At 46.1% G+C, this 22,022-nt stretch overlaps 1 protein-coding gene across 3 annotated transcripts in view; it reads right to left on the bottom strand.

Moving 5' to 3' along the window:
• The window catches only part of LOC126484304 (villin-1), a 389,949-nt gene that overhangs the window by 75,842 nt on the left and 292,085 nt on the right, over positions 1–22,022 (bottom strand). For all 3 annotated transcript variants that reach the window (XM_050107736.1, XM_050107738.1, XM_050107737.1), the window contains 2 exons: positions 11,592–11,788; positions 1,139–1,364 (listed from right to left, as the gene is read on the bottom strand). In XM_050107736.1, coding sequence (XP_049963693.1) covers positions 1,139–1,364; positions 11,592–11,788 — 423 coding nt within the window. The remainder of the gene's footprint in view (positions 1–1,138; positions 1,365–11,591; positions 11,789–22,022) is intronic.

Raw genomic sequence — 22,022 nt, 5'->3', positions numbered from 1 at the left:
TACCATCTGACTTTCGAAAAAACATTATTCACAGAAATCCAAAGATTGCAAGAGCCGATAAGTGTGAGAATTATCCCACAATCAGCTTAGCAGCTCATGCATGCAACTAATACACAGAAGAATCGAAAAGAAAACTGAAGATCTGTTAGACGACGATTAGTTTGACTTTAGAAAAGGTAAAGGTACAAGAGAGGCAGTTCCGACGTTGTGGCTGATAATGGAATCAAGACTAAAGAAAAATCAAGACATGTTCATAGGATTTGTCACCCTGAAAAAGCGTTCGACAATTTCAAATAGCGCAAGATGTTCGAAATTCTGAGGAAAAAAAGGGTAAGCTTTAGGGAAAGATGGGTGGCATACAATTTGTACAAGAACCAAGAGGGAGCAATAAGAGTGGAAGACCAAGAACGAAGTGCTCAGCTTAGAAAGGATGTAAGACAGGGATCTTTTGCCCCTACTGTTCAGCCTATACATCGTAGAAACAATGTCGGAAATAAAAAAAAAAGGTTGAAACGTGGAATTAAAATTCAAGGTGAAAGCATATCGGTGATAAGATTCGTTGATGACATTGCTATCTTCAGTGAAAGTGAAGGATTACAGGATCTGCTGAATGGAATGAGCAATCTAATGAGTACAGAATATAGACTGAGAGTAAACTGAGGAAAGATAACAGAAATGATAACAGCGAGAAGTGTGCAGATTTGCTTACTTCTTAGTACTTAATTTCATAAATACCTAGCCGGCCAGAGTGGCCGTGCAGTTCTAGGTGCTACAGTCTGGAGCCGAGCGACCACTACGGTCGCAGGTTCGAATCCTGCCTCGGGCATGGATGTGTGTGATGTCCTTAGGTTAGTTAGGTTTAAGTAGTTCTAAGTTCTGGGCGACTGATGACCTCAGATGTTAAGTCGCATAGTGCTCAGAGCCATTTGAACCATAAATACCTCAATTAATCTTCAGTAATACGACCTGTAATGCGTAAGCCCAGCTGCTGTGTGGCATACTACGCACATTTTATATCTTAAGACTCTAAGACTTATCCACAATCACTAACTCACAATATGTGAAGTGAATGGCACTTGGTAAACCAACAAAGTCATCACACTTGGGCACTGTTGGAAGAAGAAAGAATGAGACATACCCGGGCTCCCTGAAGCCTTTCTGCATGGTTGGACTTCTTGCCTGTCCACACAAAGATGGTGTCCTTGGTGTCGAGGATGAAGACGTCGCCGCTGTTGAAGTGCTCCCAGCTGATGGATGGCATTTGCGTGACTGTGGGCAGCCGCCGTCCCTTGATGCGGAACAGTCGCGGCTCGAAATCGTCCGTCACCTCCTTCAGCCCGGACGCCACACCACCCTTCAGCACTCTGTCACAACACAGACGTTACTAACTTGGAATGGTGCTAACAGTTTGGGGAGATCTGCATGAGGGTTAAATCTTATTTGCAACTAAAGCTGTCAACAGGTGTTACTCAAGGCTTGATGTCATCGTACTAACTTCAGTTAAGGTTGTATTCATCATGTCGACTAGAAGAAATGTAATTCGTGTAACTTCTTTAATATAAGGCCTCTCAAGGCTGCTTCTCACACAAAGGTCATGTTTGGTGAAGTGGAAGTTACAACAGAATAAACTATGAAATGCAGGATTCATATGCTGCAACTAAAGCTAACAGTACTCATGAAAAAATAAATAAATAAAAAGTAAAATTACAAATCCCATAAAACTGGTAAGGAGTTGGACACAGAGCAAACGTGGAAAGCTGGTAGTACACTGAGGCGACAAAAGTCATGGGACATCTCCAAATATCGTGTCGGATCTCCTGTTGCCGGAGTAGTGCAGCCACTCGACGTGGCATGAACTCAGCAGGTCGTTGGAAGTCCCCCGCAGAAATACTGAGCCACGCTGTCTCTACAGCCATCCATAAATGAGAAAGTTTTGCCCGAGCAGGATGTTGTGCAAGGACGGACCTAGTGATTACGTCCCACAAATGTTTGACGGGATTCATGTAGGTCGATCCGGGTGGCCAAATCATTCGCTCAAACTGTTCATGTTATCAAAAGTATACGCAAACAAGTGAGGGCTGGTGACATTGTATCTTTGTTTGGGAACATGAAGTCCATGAATGGCTGCAGATGGTCTGCAGGTAGCTGAACAGAGCCATTTCCTGTCAATGAGTAGTTCAGTTGGACCAGAGGACCCAATCTATTCCATGTAAACACAGCCCACACCATTATGGAGCCACCACCAGCATGCACAACTTCGGTCCATGACTTAGTGGGGTCTGCCACCACACTTGAATCCTACAATCAGCTTTTACCAGCTGAAACAGGGACTCATCTGCCACCGTTTTCCAGTCGTCTAGGGTCCAACCACTGTGGTCACAAGACCATCAGAGGTGCTGCAGGCGATGTCATGCTGTTCGCAAAGGCACTCGCTCGGTCATCTGTTACCATAGCCCATTAACACCAAGTTTCGGCGCACTGTCTAACCGATACGTTCGTCGGACGTTCCACATTGAATTCTGCGGTTATTTCACGCTGTGTTGCTTGTCTGTTAGCACCGACAACTCTACGCAAACGCCGCTGGTCTCGGTCGTTAAATGAATGCCGTCGGCCACTGCATTGCCTGTGGCGAGCGAGTAGTGCCTGAGATTTGGTATCCTCGGCACACTCTGAACACTGCGGATATCGGAATACTGAATTCCCTAAAAATTTCCGAAATGGAATACCGCATGCCTCTAGCTTCAGCTACCATCCGCTTTCAATGTATGTTATTCCCCGTCGTGCGGCCATATCACGCCGGAAGCCTTTTCACATGAATCACCTGGGTACAAATGACAACTCCGCCAATGCAATACCTAGTGTAGATGATACTACCGCCATCTGTAAATGTATATGTCGCTATCCCATGACTTTTGTCACCGCAGTGTTTAATCAACTGACTGTGGCGGCAGATCATGTCATCGTTACAAATACATAAAATAACTTTTACGCCGTAAAACAAAAATCTATATGACTCAGTTAGTTACGTGTTCCATAGATAATATTCAGGATAAACGTTATGACTGGAACGTTAACTGAATTAACATAAAAACGCATTTTATTAAATGAAAAACGTATTTGTAATTGGCCTAAATTGCAATTTTTTCAGTACAAACGAAGAATTATTTCTATTCAATAATTTCTCTACGGTAAATAAAGAATTCTTAAGGAGAAGCATCTTTAACTTACATTTTAAAAAACTTCCATTACTTGTCAGACATTTTATTTTAAGGGGTAGATTGTCAAGGTGTTTTATTGTTGCATATTTCACCTCTTTTCATCCCAAACCTGGCATCATTAAAGGGTAGTGCAGACCATTTTTCTTTTCGTGTTATATTTGTGAATATCTCTGTTACTCTCCATTTCAGATGAATTGTTGACAAATTTTGTAAGAGAGTAAATGTACTATGAGCTGTGGTTAACATTCTCAGCCATTTAAAGAGATACCTGCGAGATGTAGGTGTGTGACTCCCACACAACTTTCTCATTATTTTCTTTTACGCAATGAATAATTTTTGCCTAAGCAAGGAGTAACCCCAAATATGATCTGAGGAACCAGCGAACAGAAACAGAGAATTCGAGTGAACGTGATTTGGGACGTAATGCTAGAGTTAAGGGAAGAAAAATAAATTTGTTTACTATTTCTCTCTTTTTCATTAATCCCCTCAGTTTCTGCCTTAGGAAACGAAACCAAAAACATTCATAAGAAGGAGGTTGCAGCTTTGAGGAAACTGACAGCAGTAGTTTAATATGTAAATTGCACAGTATTCAAACCTTAACCTCCATTTATCAGTTACGCTGCGAAGAAGAAACACTTGATCTTTCCTTAGTCAGAGGAACCGTCCAGAGCCGAATCATAAATTTCGGAACGTCGACTCCCAGTGAAAGACTGCAAAGCATACACACTCTTTCTCTTGATAATATTAGCGCTTAATTTTTTAGTTGACACTGCGCAGCCTTAGTTTGCTTAGAATTATCGTTTAATTTCTTTGAAGCGTGTCGAGAGTTTGCATGGCAGTTTGCCGGAATTGCGGCAATAATGCTTTTGTGACAATTGAACGTTTGATACTGGAGTTATGTAAGAAGAGTATGCAGAAAATCGGCAGATTTGTGTCCCTCTGAGCGGAAGTTAGAATTTTGCACCGAGAATCCACATTCTAGTTAATTGACACGCAGTATTTCTCCCTCGCTTGCCGATTGATAAAAAACCCTGAAGAAGCCACTACTAATGCAATATTGTGCAACAGAAGATGATGGTAGGTAATATGATCGAAAAACAAACACTTATCCAGATTTGATCATTTCACGAAACACAAAACTGGAGTTATGGTACACGTAATTTACGTCAGGATATGATCATACACTGCTGACCGCTGAAACTGTAGCACCAGGAACGATAACAAATAACAAACTTCACACAATATAAATACAGGGTGGAATAATGACAATGTTAGGAAAAGGATAGGTTGCTACTCACCAAATAACGGAGATGTTGAGTCGTAGATAGGCACAACAAAAAGACCCTCAAACTCACACACACATGACGACAGTGCATGATGAGAGAAGCAATCTGTGTGGTGGGGAGGGATAACAGGGTAGCTGGTTAGGGCTGGGGGACAGTAAAATGCCACTTGTAGGAGCATACAGGGTCGAGGCGGAGAGACAGTAGGGCAGCTAGGTGCAGTCGGGAATTTAGACGGAGGGGGGGAGGGGGGAGGCAGTGAAAAAAAAAAAAAGAAATAAAAGGACTGTGGGTGCGTTGGTGGAATAGAGGGCTGTGTAGTGCTGGAGTGGGTACAGGGGAGGGGTTAGCTGGGTGCAGGCCAATGACTAACGAAGATTGAGACCAGGAGGGTTACAGGAACGTAGGCTAGATTGAAGGCAGAGTTCCCACCTGTGCAGTTCAGAAAATCTGGTGTTGATAGGAAGGCCCCAGATGACACAGGGACCCAAGAAGCCTTTAAAATAGAGAACGTTGTGATGGGCAGCGTGCTGAACAACTGGGTTGTCCAGCTATTTCTTGGCCACAGTTTGTTGGTGGCCAATCATGCAGACACACAGCTTGTTAGTTCTCACGCCCACGTAGAACACAGCACAGTGGTTGTAGCTTAGCTTGTAGATCACATGACTGGTTTCACAGGTAGGTCTGCCTTTTATGGGCTATGTGATGCTTGTGACTGGACTGGAGTAGGTGATGGTGGGAGAATGCAAGGGACAGTTCTTGCATCTAGGTCTCTTACAAGGATGTGAGTCATGAGGCAAGGGGTGGGGAGCAGGGTTTGTGTAGGGATGGGTGAGGAAACAAAATGGAATTCTAATAGCTTTTATAAAGCACAGAAAGGAAGAACACATGATTAAATCCGTAGATTATTTTGGGATATACAGAATGCGAAAATTAGTACACAGAGTGGGCAGCTCTGTCAGCAACGTCTATAGCCCAGTTGGGTATCGATTCCAACTGAGATGACATATACGGGTACACCGTTCTACACTGTTTCAACTCTATGCCCGAGTTCATCAGTTGTCGTGATTGTTGAATGGCGTCTTGCTAGTGACTCTTCAACCCATGACTAGATGTCACTGGGTGAATGATTCGGAGAATGTACTGCAGCAACATATGAACACCCTCTGTATCGAGGTAGGTCAGGATTGCGCCGGCAACGTGTGTGTGAAAGCTAACGTCACAGAGACATTTGCATTGGATACAGCTTCCGCCTGAATACGTCATAAATTTAGCGCCTGTTGTCCCAATAACAGACCCTGCGAGCCAGAGGAGATCGTGTTGTGTTCCCAAGCATGCCTCGTAACTTCAAGCGATACGCTGGAGGCTTATGACGGTGAAAAATGCCTTCTGTCAACGTTCGTTCTCGTTAGACCTCCACACACGGAGACGTCCGTCGTGATGCTGTTTGGAGAAATGGGACAACGTGATTCCACTCTTGCTTCCCTCAGGGCGCACCTCCGCCGTCTTGCATCTCCTTAAGGGAAGTCGCAGCAAAGGTCGCCGCGGTGCTGCAGACGTCGTCCTACAGACAGTCTGGACACATGTCTAGCTGCAAAGCGTCAGTTTCTTGATTCAAGGTTCGTGACATCACTTAACGATTCTGTACGGCCGAGCGAACAACGTGTCTGTTCCTGGGGAGCTAACCGCGTCGGGCCGTTGAGATCCTGCGAGGCGTTAAGTATGAATCCGTTGATTCCATATCCGCATGACAGTCGTGGTACCCCGACCAACGCGAGCAGTGTTACTGCTGAACAATAAATCGCTGTCCCGATACGACACGACGCTGCCACTGTCTGATTCCGACATTTGCTGGTAGATCTTTTCCTTTCTTCCGGTAGGCACAACACTATCTTCTCACCAACAACCAATGTTCAAATACGATATCTGAATGACGAACTGTGATGCTACACTCCCCATGGATGATAAAATAGTGTGGCCATATCTGGATTAGGTTGATTAGAGATCAACAAGCCCTTGAGGCTAGCAAATATGAAATAATTAGTTTTGACTATAATCTGGCTGCTGTCGGAGCACGAAAAGGCCAATATGCTCCTCTTTAAAAGACTGACACTGCAGTAGGGAACAAGCCGCCTCTATCCCATTCAGCCTCCCTCACCAAAACTTTTGACATGCAAATACATTCGTGCTCTTTTAACACATAACATTCTAAATCCTTTTACCCAATGTCTCACTATAGTGAAGCCTTCACACTCAGCGTCTCCCACTTACTGACACTGTCTACTGTTACAGCAGGCTGGGCTGCTTCTAGAAAACAAATCCCGTACGTCAATAAAGTTTGACAGTTTAATTATATATTTCGACACATTTACATACTTTGACAAAAATTAAGTACGCACAACACACGGTCAAAACAAAATCGCTTCCCATCCAATGTTAAGTTCACGTTACAACGGCACATTTTTAGGTTACACCTACAGAATACCAAAACATGCGGTATTATATCTGCAGGTACAAAGAAAATCGAATGGCAAAATAATATTTTTTAAGGCGTTTACTCCGGCAGGTGGCACCATCGAATAATTTCCAGGTCAAGCTATCCTGTATAGGCGTGAAGTGTCCATTATACTGATAGGGCGCGTAATAAAGCTTTATTGGTGAAAAAATGTCGACTGAAAACATAGTCTGGTGACCTCAGAACCCTTGCGATGACTACCGTCGGTTAAATCTTCATTTACGTCTCAGACAGGATATTTTACGTGCATAAGTACTGTGACACTGAATCTCTGGATCCCTTTAATTGATAACTATAACTAAAAAAGTTTCAAGGTCCTTCGAGATCATCATCATATGGTAAAAATTTCAACGATTAGCCATGAACAGAAATTATAGAAGTGGCCGTCCCCACGATTGGTACTTTTAGTACCCAAAAATCATGGTTTTTCCGAGGTTTGCTCAGGAACCGCCCATGAACAAATCGTGATTTTATAAACTGTCTAAGGCCTACCATAGACCAGACTTAATGCAAAAGATTTGCTCCATCTGCGTGAGCTAGAGGAAGTGTGTAATGTTTAAATTTTGACCCTGTACTCTATGATAGCTACGGTATGCTTGTTTTTCTGATCGGTATAAAAATGGGCGCCTGGTCAAGGGCTATCGAAAACATTTTACCCCTTATCTCTGTGATCAACAGAATCCGAGATATGACTCCCTGAAAAATCGCATTTTCACGCTCGGGCTCTGTCGTCCACGGACCGATTTGTGATATACACTCCTGGAAATTGAAATAAGAACACCGTGAATTCATTGTCCCAGGAAGGGGAAACTTTATTGACACATTCCTGGGGTCAGATACATCACATGATCACACTGACAGAACCACAGGCACATAGACACAGGCAACAGAGCATGCACAATGTCGGCACTAGTACAGTGTATATCCAACTTTCGCAGCAATGCAGGCTGATATTCTCCCATGGAGACGATCGTAGAGATGCTGGATGTAGTCCTGTGGAACGGCTTGCCATGCCATTTCCACCTGGCGCCTCAGTTGGACCAGCGTTCGTGCTGGACGTGCAGACCGCGTGAGATGACGCTTCATCCAGTCCCAAACATGCTCAATGGGGGACAGATCCGGAGATCTTGCTGGCCAGGGTAGTTGACTTACACCTTCTAGAGCACGTTGGGTGGCACGGGATACATGCGGACGTGCATTGTCCTGTTGGAACAGCAAGTTCCCTTGCCGGTCTAGGAATGGTAGAACGATGGGTTCGATGACGGTTTGGATGTACCGTGCACTATTCAGTGTCCCCTCGACGATCACCAGTGGTGTACGGCCAGTGTAGGAGATCGCTCCCCACACCATGATGCCGGGTGTTGGCCCTGTGTGCCTCGGTCGTATGCAGTCCTGATTGTGGCGCTCACCTGCACGGCGCCAAACACGCATGCGACCATCATTGGCACCAAGGCAGAAACGACTCTCATCGCTGAAGACGACACGTCTCCATTCGTCCCTCCATTCACGCCTGTCGCGACACCACTGGAGGCGGGCTGCACGATGTTGGGGCGTGAGCGGAAGACGGCCTAACGGTGTGCGGGACCGTAGCCCAGCTTCATGGAGACGGTTGCGAATGGTCCTCGCCGATACCCCAGGAGCAACAGTGTCCCTAATTTGCTGGGAAGTGGCGGTGCGGTCCCCTACGGCACTGCGTAGGATCCTACGGTCTTGGCGTGCATCCGTGCGTCGCTGTGGTCCGGTCCCAGGTCGACGGGCACGTGCACCTTCCGCCGACCACTGGCGACAACATCGATGTACTGTGGAGACCTGACGGCCCACGTGTTGAGCAATTCGGCGGTACGTCCACCCGGCCTCCCGCATGCCCACTATACGCCCTCGCTCAAAGTCCGTCAACTGCACATACGGTTCACGTCCACGCTGTCGCGGCATGCTACCAGTGTTAAAGACTGCGATGGAGCTCCGTATGCCACGGCAAACTGGCTGACACTGACGGCGGCGGTGCACAAATGCTGCGCAGCTAGCGCCATTCGACGGCCGACACCGCGGTTCCTGGTGTGTCCGCTGTGCCGTGCGTGTGATCATTGCTTGTACAGCCCTCTCGCAGTGTCCGGAGCAAGTATGGTGGGTCTGACACACCGGTGTCAATGTGTTCTTTTTTTCCATTTCCAGGAGTGTAGTAATTAGGAGGCCGGACAAGAGATACCAAATAGACAGAGATGATTTCCCAGTATAGAAGTACTGTTCATAATTTTTTGCTGGTCATAAGTTCACTCAGTTTAGAAGTTAGTAATTTTCACCAAGAAGGCGTTTTACTGTGTAAAGGAGCCTTTTGTGCTAAGTTTGAACGGTGTTTCGGGCATAATCATACCAGAGAGGCATCAGAAACCGTTTCGGGCCAGTGTCTGGCGCCATAATATTAGGTTGGCTATGAAAAGCAGAGCCATTTGAGGGGTCGGCCTTTTCTTTGAAATCCGGGGTTGTAAACGACTCCCACAACAAGAAGTTAGTCGAACTGGGACCCGTGCTTTTCTGCCATCAAGACGCGTTTCAACGGCTGCTACAGTTAGTTTCCGGACCATACGATGCTACAACTGAAACACCATGCTGAATATTTAACTGAATGCTACAGGCACCACAAGGTTGATAAAAGATTGCCGGTTAGTCGTAGAAACAGCGAACAATCTGTTTAATCGCTAATTGCCTCAATCACATTATTCGGAGTAACAATGGCAACTCTTTTGATTGTACTAGGACCACCGTCGCCTCCAAGCCTCCACTAAGGTAATCTGCTATGTTCTTCTGTCATGTGCCATCATTACACAATGTCTCTCTTGCTCACCCTCAATTACATGTATTATTTCTTCATTTTGTATGCATCCTATGATTATTTATGCTTGTGGTTTTTCTTGGCTGGCCGAGCGTTGCCTCCCGGTCCAGTAATATCTTTATCGTATGCAGGCATTTTTCCCGTCTATTTCAGTGCCTTTCTGTCTTGATAAGTCGCGTGAGCTTGAGTATTAATGTATTTGGGCATCTTTTATGTATTAATGTATTTGGGCATCTTTTATCGACACATTTAATGAATGTGTAGTCGACTCTTATTTAAGTAGCGTTGTGCTACCCACTTCCGTCCTTAACCTATCATCACGCCTGATCTATTCTTCTGTGATTGTGAAAATAATTACGTATGAATTCGATGTTTTAGGCACAGCGAGGTCAGTGAGTAGAATAGTGGATGTTCGTATCCAGGCTACATAGTTGGGAACGCGATTTAACATTTACCCCAAACTGCAGCATAATCTTTCCTTGTACGAGGTGAACATGAATAAAAACGAGAAAAACTGCAGGGACTATTTCCTGACTGGAAATGGAGGAAGGCAAAGGAACGTGCAGGGAGAAGACGGACTACGCGTACCCCTGATTTGAAGGTTCTACAGGATACTGAGACGAATGCTAGTACAAGCTCCATGCAAGTGGCCCACCAACATGGTGTAAGCCAAAGTACGATTATGTGTATCCTGCATGACAACCGCTACTATCCCTATCACCTGAAAACGACTGCAAGGAGTATCAGCAGCGGATTTCCCTCTAAGGGAAGAATTTTGTCTATGGTTTTTGCAGAAGACCATTATAATTAAGGGATTTCTATCAGTCCTCTTTACCGACTAAGCAACATTTACCAAAAATGTTATCATCACTCTGCATAGCCGTCATCCGTGGGATACAGACAATTATCAGGGAATTGTCATCAGCATCGGTTCAGCCTCAATCTGTGGGCACAGATTCTCGGCGACCACATACTTGGACCGGTTATTATTCCACAATGCCTCGACGGAGGAGCGTAGCTGGACTCCATGCAGAATACTTTGCCTGAGCTGTTTGAGAACGTGTCTTTGGCAATACGACAGGTTATGTGATTTCTGCGTGACGGAGCACCACTCCACTTCCGTATTACAGCTCTCCGATGTCTCAACATCATCTGCTGCGGATGATGGGTAGGACGTGGAGGCCTTGTAGCACGGCATGATAGGTAAACAGACTTAGACCACCTAGATTTTTACTTCTTGAGGTATCTGAAAAGCTGAACCAATTCTTGATGTGCAGACCATTCAACAGCGTGTTCACAATGCCTATGGCGCTTTTCGGAGAGAGGCCCGAACGTGCGAAATAGTGCAGCTATTCACGAGGCGTCGTCTGATAGCGTGCATTACGTCCTACGGGGTCCACTTTGAACATCTGTTGTAATGTGGGTGCGACGCAGCTCTGCACTGTATTCCGGGACGATTTGTCGCCGTTTCACCTACACCGTCCGATTCAGGACACATGATCGTAGCACCTTCTTTCCTCCGTTCCCAGTCAGTAATCCGTCCTACAATTTTTCAGGTTTATTGATGTTCACCCTGTATACAGAATGTAAATGGTGTTACTCTACCCACATCGTGCGGCTGCGATGAACTGCTAATCATTTACGCATGCAAACATGTCTACACTTCATGGTGCCAGCACTGTGTTACCCCTTCGTTCCGAGCCTTAGCCCGGTCGCAGTGCAGCGCGCCTGTGCAGCGTACTCACGTGATGCCGGATCTGAAGTAGGCCTTGAAGCGCGCCGACTCGGCGCCCTGGACCTCGCGGTGCTGGATGGGGCTGCCGCCCAGGTAGTCGTCCAGCTCGACCGTCTTGTAGGCCGCCGTGGCCGCCTCGTCCTGCGAAGTCTCCGCGCCCAGCCAGTAGTGCAGGTGCACCTCCGCCGAGCCGCGCACCGGCTCCGCCTGGCCCACAAGCGACACCATTGACACTATTCACATTCACATTTGTTAGGCAACTGAAACAGTTCGTCACTGCTTTCTTTTTCCTAATGCTTTCCTACTGTGCATACAATGCTCGGTTTGCTTGTTACGAAATACACTGACGGAAAAAATCACAACACCAAAAAATAGTTAGTGTAGTGTAATGAAATTTCGGGAATACCTCTGTCTCGGTAACATATTTAAGTGATCAACATCGCTAGGTCACAGGTTAATGTAAGTGCGAGATAAGCCACTGCAAATCTGAAATGCTGGTACATTAATAACCGGTCTAACAACCAGAATATTGAATGCAAGCACGCAAACGTGCATGCATTCTGTTGTACAGGTGGCGGGGTCAGTTTGTGAGATGGAGTTCAATGCCTGTGCAGTTGTCTGTCAACACAGGGACGGGTAAAGCTGTTTGTGGGTGACACTGGAATTGTTGTCCGATGATGTTCGATATGTGCCCCACTGGAGACAGAACTGGTGATCGAGCAGGCCGAGGCAACACATCGACACTCTGTAGAGCCTGTTGGGTTACAACTGGGGTAGGTGGATGAATGTTATCCTGTTGGAAAAACACCTCTTGCCATACTGTTCATGAATAGTATCACAACCGCACGAATCGCCAGAGTGATGTGCAAATTTGCAGTCAGCGTGCGTGGGATAACTGCGGGAGTACTCCTGTTGCCATTCGAAATCGCACTCCAGACCATTACTCCAGGTGCAGGCCTAGTGTGTCTAACACGCAGACAGGTTGATTGCATGCCGTCAATTGACATCCTCCTAACCAACACACGGTGACCACTGGCACCGAGACAGAACCAGACTTCGTTAGGAAGTACAACAGACCTCCACCCAGCCCTCCTATCAGCTCTCGCTCGACACCACAGGAGTCGCAAATGGCGGTGGTTTGGGTTCAGTGGAATGCACGCTACAGGGTGTCTGGCTCATAGCTGTCCTTGAAGTAAACGATATGTAACAGTTCGTTATGTCACCGTGGTGCCAACCGCTGCTCAGATTGCCGTTCCAGATGCAGCAGGATGCGCCAGACCTATGTGTGAAACACGATGGTCTTCCCTCTCGAATGTGACAAGTGGCCATCTGGAGCCCGATATTCTTGCGATCATACATTACCGTGACCACCTCTACCAACAGTCATGTACAGTGGCTACATTCCTGCCAAGTCTTTCTGCAATATCGCAGAAGGAGCATCCAGATACTCGTAGCCCTATTACACGACCTTGTTCAAACTCAGTGAAGTGTTGATAACGGCGTTCAGGCATTCTTGCCTGACATCAACTCGACACCACGTCCAATCTCAAAGATAACTGACGCTTACAAGCGTTGCATCGTATATCTAAACTAAAACTGATTTCCATCCTCATAGTGGCGCTACTATCGCCACTCGATATACATCTTTCAGATGGAGAAACACGTCTACCAACTTTCGTTTATGTCGCACTCCTTCTTGCAATTTTTTTCCGTCAGTGTAACTTTTGCTGCAGACTCTCACGATTTCTTGTATTTATATCTTGCACGGCACGTTTCGGAAAATGATTCCCACTCTCAAGTGCATTTTCGTGTATTATAGCATTTATGCGTGAGTTTTGCGATGTTCGAGATGCTAATTATCTGAAGCCTTATTGAAATACACTGCCTGAAAAACATCACTGAAGCACCCCAGAAGAGGAGGAAGAAACGAAATACAACTTCAAGGGTTGATAGAGTATGTGATGTTACTGGAGTGTTTACGAAATGGACTCAAAAATTGTTCAAATGGCCCTGAGCACTATGGGACTTAACGTCTGAGGTCATCAGTCCCCTAGAACTTAGAACTACTTAAACCTACCTAACCTAAGGACATCACACACATCCATGCCCGAGGCAGAATTCGAACCTGCGACCGTAGCGGTCGCGCGGTTCCAGACTGTAGCGCCTAGAACCGCTCGGCCATTCCGGCCGGCCGACTCAAATTTGCAAATAACTTGGCAGTATGAGCCCACTTGCCAGTACGATGTGGTACATCTCTGGCCTGGATGAATGCAGTGATTTGGTTGGAAAGGGTGTCACAAAACAGTTGCATTACATACTGAGGCAAGATGGCCCAAAACTATCGTAACTGGTCCTGGATACTGGCTCTGGGATGGAACTGACTTCCGAGCTGGTCTCACACTTGTTCTATTGGGGTCAGATCTGTGAATATTGCTGACCCCGGGAGTACCTCCCTTGTGTGGACGAGCATTGTCCTGTTGCAAAATGGCACCACGACACTGTTGCATGAGAGGTAATACACGAGGACGCAGAATGCCCGTTAACTACCGCTATGCTATCAGAATTCCATCAGCGATTACCAGCCATGACGTAAGGCCATACTCGCTGCCTCTCCACACCATGGCTCCAGGATTAACACCACTGCGCCTATCCAAAACATTATAAGACTAAGACCTCTCCCCCTAATCCGACCCCATAACTGTCAATGATGGTCATCCAGTGTAGCACAGAGCCGCGTTTCATAACCGAACACAGTTCGACACCAATCATCCGCAGTCCCTGATTCCCATTCAGGCCACCACGCCAAATCCAACCGTTTGTGTTGTGGTGTTGACGGCAGCCTACACATGGAACACTAATCTCCTATTACGGCTGCTGCTAGTCACTGACCAACGGTGTGCGATGACGCAATGTTCCAGGAAGGGGTCATGAAGTGCTTGGTTCACAATGCCGCAGTCCACCATCGTTGTTGTAGGATGTGTTCCACTGGAGCCTGTCCTCGTGTTCCCATGCGGTGCAGCATCAACATCTACTACATATTCCGCAAGTCACTGTATAGTGCGTGGCGGAGGGTACCTTGTACCACTATTAGTCATTTCCTCTCCCTTCTACACTCAAATAGGGCGAGGGAAAAACGATCTCTGTACGAGCGCTAACTTCTCTATCTTTGGTCCTTACACGAACTGTACGTCGGCGGCAGCAGTATCGGTCTGCAGTCATCTTCAAATGTCGATTCTCTAAATGTTCTCAATACAGTTCTTCGCAAAGAACGTCGCCGCCCCCCCGCCCCCCCCCCCTCCTGCCCCCCGGCTCCAGAGATTACCACCTGAGTTCCCGAAACGTTAACGTCTCCGTAGTACTCGCATCTTTTTCGAACCTACCGTTAACAAATCTAGCAGCCCACCTCTTAATTGTTTCGATGTCTTCCTTTAATCCAATCTGGTGCGCGTCGCAAATACTCGTGCAGTACTCAAGGATGGGCCGCACTAGTGCCAGATATGCGGTCTCCTTTACAAATGAACCACACTTACCTAAAATTCTCCCAATAAACCGAAGTCGACCATTCGGCTTTCTTACCACAATCCTCACATGCTTGTCCATTTCATATCACTTTGTGACGTTACGCCTAGACATTTAATCGACACGACTGTCAAGCTGCACATATTGCGGCTTCCATTTTTCTTACTCATCTGCATTCACTTACATTTTCCAACATTTACAGGTAGCTGCCATTCACCACACCAACTAGAAATTCTGCTTAAGTCATCTTGTATCCTCCTACAGTCACTCAACGACGATTTCTTCCCGCTCACAACACCATCATCAGAAAACAGCCGCAAATTGTTACTCACCCTGTCAGCCATATCACTTATGTATATAGAAAATAACAGCGGTCTATCACACTTCCCTGGGGCACTCCTGACGGTAACATTGTCTGTGATGAACGTCCGTCAAGGACAACAACTGGATTCTGATACTTAAGAAGTCTTCGAGCCACTCTCATATCTGGGAACCTATCCTGTATGCCCGTACCTTCGTTAACAGTATGCAGTGGACTAATGAGTCAAATACTTTTCGGAAATCTAGGAATATGGAGTCTACCTGTTGCCCTCCATTCATAGTTCTCAGTACATAATTTGAGAAAAGGGCAAGCTGAGTTTCGTACGAGATACGTTTTACAAAAACGTGCTGACTCGTGGACAGAAGCTTTTCGGCCACAAGGAAATTTATTATATTCTAACTGAAAATATGTTCAATAATTCTGCAGCAGACCATGTTAAAAATATTGGTCCGTAATTTTACTGTTCTTATATACAGGAGTCGCTTACACATTTTCCCAGATGCCTCGGACTTCGGTTGGGCGAGAGATTCGCGACAAATGCGAGCTAAGTAAGGGCGGTTAGGCGAGAGATTCGCGATAAATGCGAGTTAAGTAAGGGCCCAATGCCGTAGAGTAATCTTTGTAAAACCGAATTGGAATTCCATCAGTACCTTGCGACTTTTTTGCTTTCAACACTATCAGTTGTTTCTCTACGACAGGACTGTGTCGTTCATACGGAAAGTTCGTGCGATTCTCCTGCGTGAGGACCCCTGTCATATCCGAATGTCCCACAAATCTGGATGTTGTACGACTCTGCCAGCCGGCTAAATAGAGACTCAGAATGAGGCCCTCTCTAAAATCTGTCCGGTGCTGGTAACATTGTTTCAGACTGGTATGCAGCGTCTGCCTGTACTTCACAGTAATCATTCAACACCTCACGCTGTTCACGTCTCTTACAAACCCTACAATGACTGATGGCAATACCTGACCACGAAGAACACTAAGTCATTATGGTGGTCACTGTACCTGTCAGAGAGAAGTGCAACTCAAGGCACTTGCATATCCGCCGATGGCGTGTGTAAGTACGAAGTTACAGTGACATCCGACTATGTCTTCAGGGTGCATCACTGTTTTGGTCAGGCAGTATATATAAACACTACCAGTTTCGTAATTAATGATGGATCTTTATAGGTACTCGTAGTTAACTGCGAAATTTGGAAATAAAACTTAAGTTACAGTTTTCTCGTACTCCTCTTACTCAGAAATTCACATACACTCCTGGAAATTGAAATAAGAACACCGTGAATTCATTGTCCCAGGAAGGGGAAACTTTATTGACACATTCCTGGGGTCAGATACATCACATGATCACACTGACAGAACCACAGGCACATAGACACAGGCAACAGAGCATGCACAATGTCGGCACTAGTACAGTGTATATCCACCTTTCGCAGCAATGCAGGCTGCTATTCTCCCATGGAGACGATCGTAGAGATGCTGGATGTAGCCCTGTGGAACGGCTTGCCATGCCATTTCCACCTGGCGCCTCAGTTGGACCAGCGTTCGTGCTGGACGTGCAGACCGCGTGAGACGACGCTTCATCCAGTCCCAAACATGCTCAATGGGGGACAGATCCGGAGATCTTGCTGGCCAGGGTAGTTGACTTACACCTTCTAGAGCACATTGGGTGGCACGGGATACATGCGGACGTGCATTGTCCTGTTGGAACAGCAAGTTCCCTTGCCGGTCTAGGAATGGTAGAACGATGGGTTCGATGACGGTTTGGATGTACCGTGCACTATTCAGTGTCCCCTCGACGATCACCAGTGGTGTACGGCCAGTGTAGGAGATCGCTCCCCACACCATGATGCCGGGTGTTGGCCCTGTGTGCCTCAGTCGTATGCAGTCCTGATTGTGGCGCTCACCTGCACGGCGCCAAACACGCATACGACCATCATTGGCACCAAGGCAGAAGCGACTCTCATCGCTGAAGACGACACGTCTCCATTCGTCCCTCCATTCACGCCTGTCGCGACACCACTGGAGGCGGGCTGCACGATGTTGGGGCGTGAGCGGAAGACGGCCTAACGGTGTGCGGGACCGTAGCCCAGCTTCATGGAGACGGTTGAATGGTCCTCGCCGATACCCCAGGAGCAACAGTGTCCCTAATTTGCTGGGAAGTGGCGGTGCGGTCCCCTACGGCACTGCGTAGGATCCTACGGTCTTGGCGTGCATCCGTGCGTCGCTGCGGTCCGGTCCCAGGTCGACGGGCGCGTGCACCTTCCGCCGACCACTGGCGACAACATCGATGTACTGTGGAGACCTCACGCCCCACGTGTTGAGCAATTCGGCGGTACGTCCACCCGGCCTCCCACATGCCCACTATACGCCCTCGCTCAAAGTCCGTCAACTCCACATACGGTTCACGTCCACGCTGTCGCGGCATGCTACCAGTGTTAAAGACTGCGAGGAGCTCCGTATGCCACGGCAAACTGGCTGACACTGACGGCGGCGGTGCACAAATGCTGCGCAGCTAGCGCCATTCGACGGCCAACACCGCGGTTCCTGGTGTGTCCGCTGTGCCGTGCGTGTGATCATTGCTTGTACAGCCCTCTCGCAGTGTCCGGAGCAAGTATGGTGGGTCTGACACACCGGTGTCAATGTGTTCTTTTTTCCATTTCCAGGAGTGTATATTAAACATCACTTACCAGTCACACACTATAAGCTACTCTTTTTCTGGTCTCTGAAACTCGGCTGGCTTTGGGCTGCTACGGAAAATTTACGCTCGTTACCAGCCTTGGTTACAGAACAATATTAATGCGTTTCCCTTATAAGCTATAAACTGGCTGCCTTGAGAGAAAGAGGGGGTATTATACCAGCCAATATACCAAAAGCCGATCGCAAAATTTCGTTCGCAGCATTCTCTACAACTGAGCCACCTTATTATAGTGTGCAATTAGTAAACAGTTCTAACTGTACAGTGCACACCAAAGACAGGAAAGCACAATAACAAACAAACACAAAGGTATTTTACATATAGTCAGCAGTGATGCTGCAGATCGTCTATGGAGTACGTGTATTATTCTATGGTGCTTATATTTTTCCTGTCTAATCCGACTTATTACCCGCTTATACATTAATTACAAGTCTACTTATTTCCATGTATCACAATGTCATTAGATTATTTAATGAGACTATAGAAGCATGTGAAGAAATTCATTGAGTTACTTTCCAGTTTATCATTCAATCTTTTGTCTTCATATTTTTTCTGATGTGAATATATTTCCAGATCTTCCTATAACATCCGTATTATGACCTTCATGATCTTTTTTTATCTGTTTCCATTCCCAGTCACGTATTCTTCTGCTTCAGAAAATGAGATGACCATATCGAAATTCAGTAGAAACACTATAACCTTTCTCATTTTTGCCTGAATCCTCTGTCAGCTACTACTTGTACTACTACTACTACTACTACCACTACCACCACTACTCTCCTCACATTACAGTATGTAGCTTGTTAAATGTGCAGGTACACTATCTGATCAAAAGTATCCGGACCCCGCACGTAATTCTGAAATGACCACTACCTGCCACGAGAGGAAGACTAGCCAATATAACGGAGAGCGAGAGTGCCGTGATGTCAGCAGAGAACCAGTAACAGCAGAGTTGGTCACTCGGGGGATCTCAGTGCCTTCGAAAGTCGAAAGTGAAACAGATCTATCAGGGAATTTCAAGATCTCTAAACCTGTCCACGTCAACTGTAGTTGATGTTACTGTGAAGTGGAAACGTGAAGGAACAGTCGCAGCTAAACAAGGCTAGGCAGTGCTCATGTACTGACGGACGGAGAGCGTAGAGCATTGTGGTGGATGGTATTAAAAAATCGCATAAAATCAGCGGAAGAAATCACTGCTGAGTTCCGAAGTGCTACGAGCAGTCCAACTGGCTCAGTCATTGTACGTCGAGTATTAAAAAGAGCGGGTTGTAGAGGTGGAACAGTTCCTCGTAAGCCACAAATTTGTGTAGTTAATGCTAAGTGACACTCGAGGTGGTGCAAAGAGCGACGTCACAATTCGGCAGTGGATACATGGAAAAGAGTGATTCGGAGTGGCTAATCTCGCTGTACCCTGCGTCAATCCGATCAAGGAGTTTTGGTTTGGTGAATGCCTAGAAAAGTTATCTGCCATCATGTCTAGTACCGACAATGAAGAACGGAGGAGGTAGTGTTGCAGTATTGGCGTTTTTTTCGTGGTTAGGGCGTGGTCCCCTTACTGCACTTAAGAGAACACTAAATGCGGAAGGATATGAACACATGTTAATACACTGTGTACTGCGTACTGTAGCGGAACAGTTTGGTGATGATTGATTGTGTCAGCCTGTGCATCCTGTGATAAAGCACAATCTGTGAGGCATAGTCTGTGGACAATAATATTCCTGAAATGGACTGACCTGCTCAGACTGCCGGACCTGAACCCAATGAAACACCTTCGCTTCAAACTCCAGCGTCCAACATTAATACCATCTCTGGTTTCGACCATTGAGGAGTAATGTGGTGCCATTTCTCCACAGACATTCAAACACTTGATTGAAAGTATCACCAGCAAAATTAAAGCCGTCATAAAGGTGAAGGATGGACATGCCCCATCTTTAGTCCTCTAATAGGTGTCCGGACACTTTTTATCAGATAATGTAAGTATCACCAGTGGTCATCACATACCACAGAGTAACGCTCTGTGTCTTGTCAGCAATATTGTCATCTTTATATTCCAGGTCAAGGAATAATAAACTTCATTGTTACAGTACGCAGTTTATCAAACCGTTCGTACTAGGTGAGCCTTAACTATTGCTCTCTGCTTCCATGTCTGAATTTATTTCTTGCCCGCTTTTGTATCGTGTAGTGATTACGTTCCACCAATACTTCGTTATGGTGTCAAGTAGGGCTGAGGGATTCTTTCTGGTTGTCTTCCCTTCTCTGCTGGGGTTCCCTGTCTTCGGTGTGGTTAGTCTAACAGTATACTTTAAACTCTTTGTTTTAGAAAAGTGCATCAGTTAAACCATTCAGTGTGTCGAAAACCACGCTACTTCGATCAAGCTGTAGATTTTTTTATCCCTTAAGGGCCTGTCTTCGAGTACATGCTCTTACCGCTGTCAGGGAACATTCCCAAAACACGACTAACGAGGTGGTGCTATGGTTATGATAATGCATTCGCGGTCGCGAGAAACGGGGTTCAGTTTCCCTTCATGCCATCCAGATTTCGGTTTCCATTGTTCCGGTAAACGGCTTACAGCAAATGACTAAATGGTTCCTTCCAACAGGACGTGGCAGACTTTCTGCGTCCCCCTTGTCCAGTTTAAACTGATGCCCTGTCTCTACTAACCTCGATGTTGACGGGACATTAACCACTAATCTACGTTTCATTTATCATTCCCATAACAAGGGTTTCTCAATCCATCTGCCATAACTCACCTTAAGCAGTTTATGGTTCATGCCCAGAGAGGAAGTGAATCATTCCTCTAATTAGTTAGGCATAGTACCTTAATTGTCTCCCTTACTACAATGAGAAAGTAAAATCGTTTCCTTTCTATACCTGAAAAATTTCGTTTAGCGAAAATTGTAGTCTTAGTTTGTTGGTGTTTCACCAAGAGTCTGTTTCTTTTAAGGTGCTACCTTTTCTGAAGCCTGCACCCATTCCTTCTTTTCTTTACAAACACAAAGAGCTTATCACTATGAATGTACTGAAGTCGTCGGTAGGTGCTGTGCTGAGACAACTTTGTTTCGTCACTCCCTTTTAATCTACCTCCGTCAGCTAAATACAGGCTCTCCGCTGCAGAGTGGAAGTTCAATTCCGATTTCCACAATAGTTTTCTCCTCTGTTTTCTCGTCATTGTGGCAACTCGTTTCAACAAGTACGACCCATGGAACAAACAATGGCGCCATCGCCCCTATTGCATCTAGTATACGATCTTGACTGAGGGTAATTTGCAAGCCATGGATGGTGAGATATCAGTTAAACCACTATATCTACAGTGGTGCAATTAACACGCGTCCTTCGCTACTTTTCGTTTGTAGGTGACACTTCGTAGAGAACTTACTTGGCTTTTCATAAATATGATCTGTATTCACTCTTATCTGCTACAAGCTGAAGATGGTATGTCAGAAACAGAATTAAGTATTGAAAAAGTGAAAAAGGAGATTAAGAGACATGATATAGCTGGCTCTCATGGAGCTCTGATAAAATACGTAACACGTATTACATAAAGAGCTTACAACTGACAGAACTTTGTTGAATAACTTACAGATATCTATGTGCCAATCAGCAGGCCGATGTGGCCGAGCGGTTCTAGGCGCTTCAGTCTGGAACCGAGCGACCGATACGGTCACAGGTTCGAATCCTGCCTCGGGCACGGATGTTTGTGATGTCCTTAGGTTAGTTAGGTTTCAGTTCTACGGGACTGATGACCTCAGATGTTAAGTCCCATAGTGCTCAGAGCCATTTGAACCGTTTTTGTGCCAATCTCTTTCTGGTTGCTCGTCATTAACAGCTGGTTACAGACAATAGATCCGTGATATGTAAGCACTGTCTATAATGAACGTAACACGTTTTCATGCAGTGGATT

The sequence above is a fragment of the Schistocerca serialis genome, chromosome 6 (assembly GCF_023864345.2).
Source record: "Schistocerca serialis cubense isolate TAMUIC-IGC-003099 chromosome 6, iqSchSeri2.2, whole genome shotgun sequence".
In the NCBI taxonomy this organism is placed as follows: domain Eukaryota; kingdom Metazoa; phylum Arthropoda; class Insecta; order Orthoptera; family Acrididae; genus Schistocerca; species Schistocerca serialis.
The sequence above is the reverse complement of the archived record's forward strand: the minus strand, read 5'-3'. Positions and strand labels throughout refer to the sequence as shown.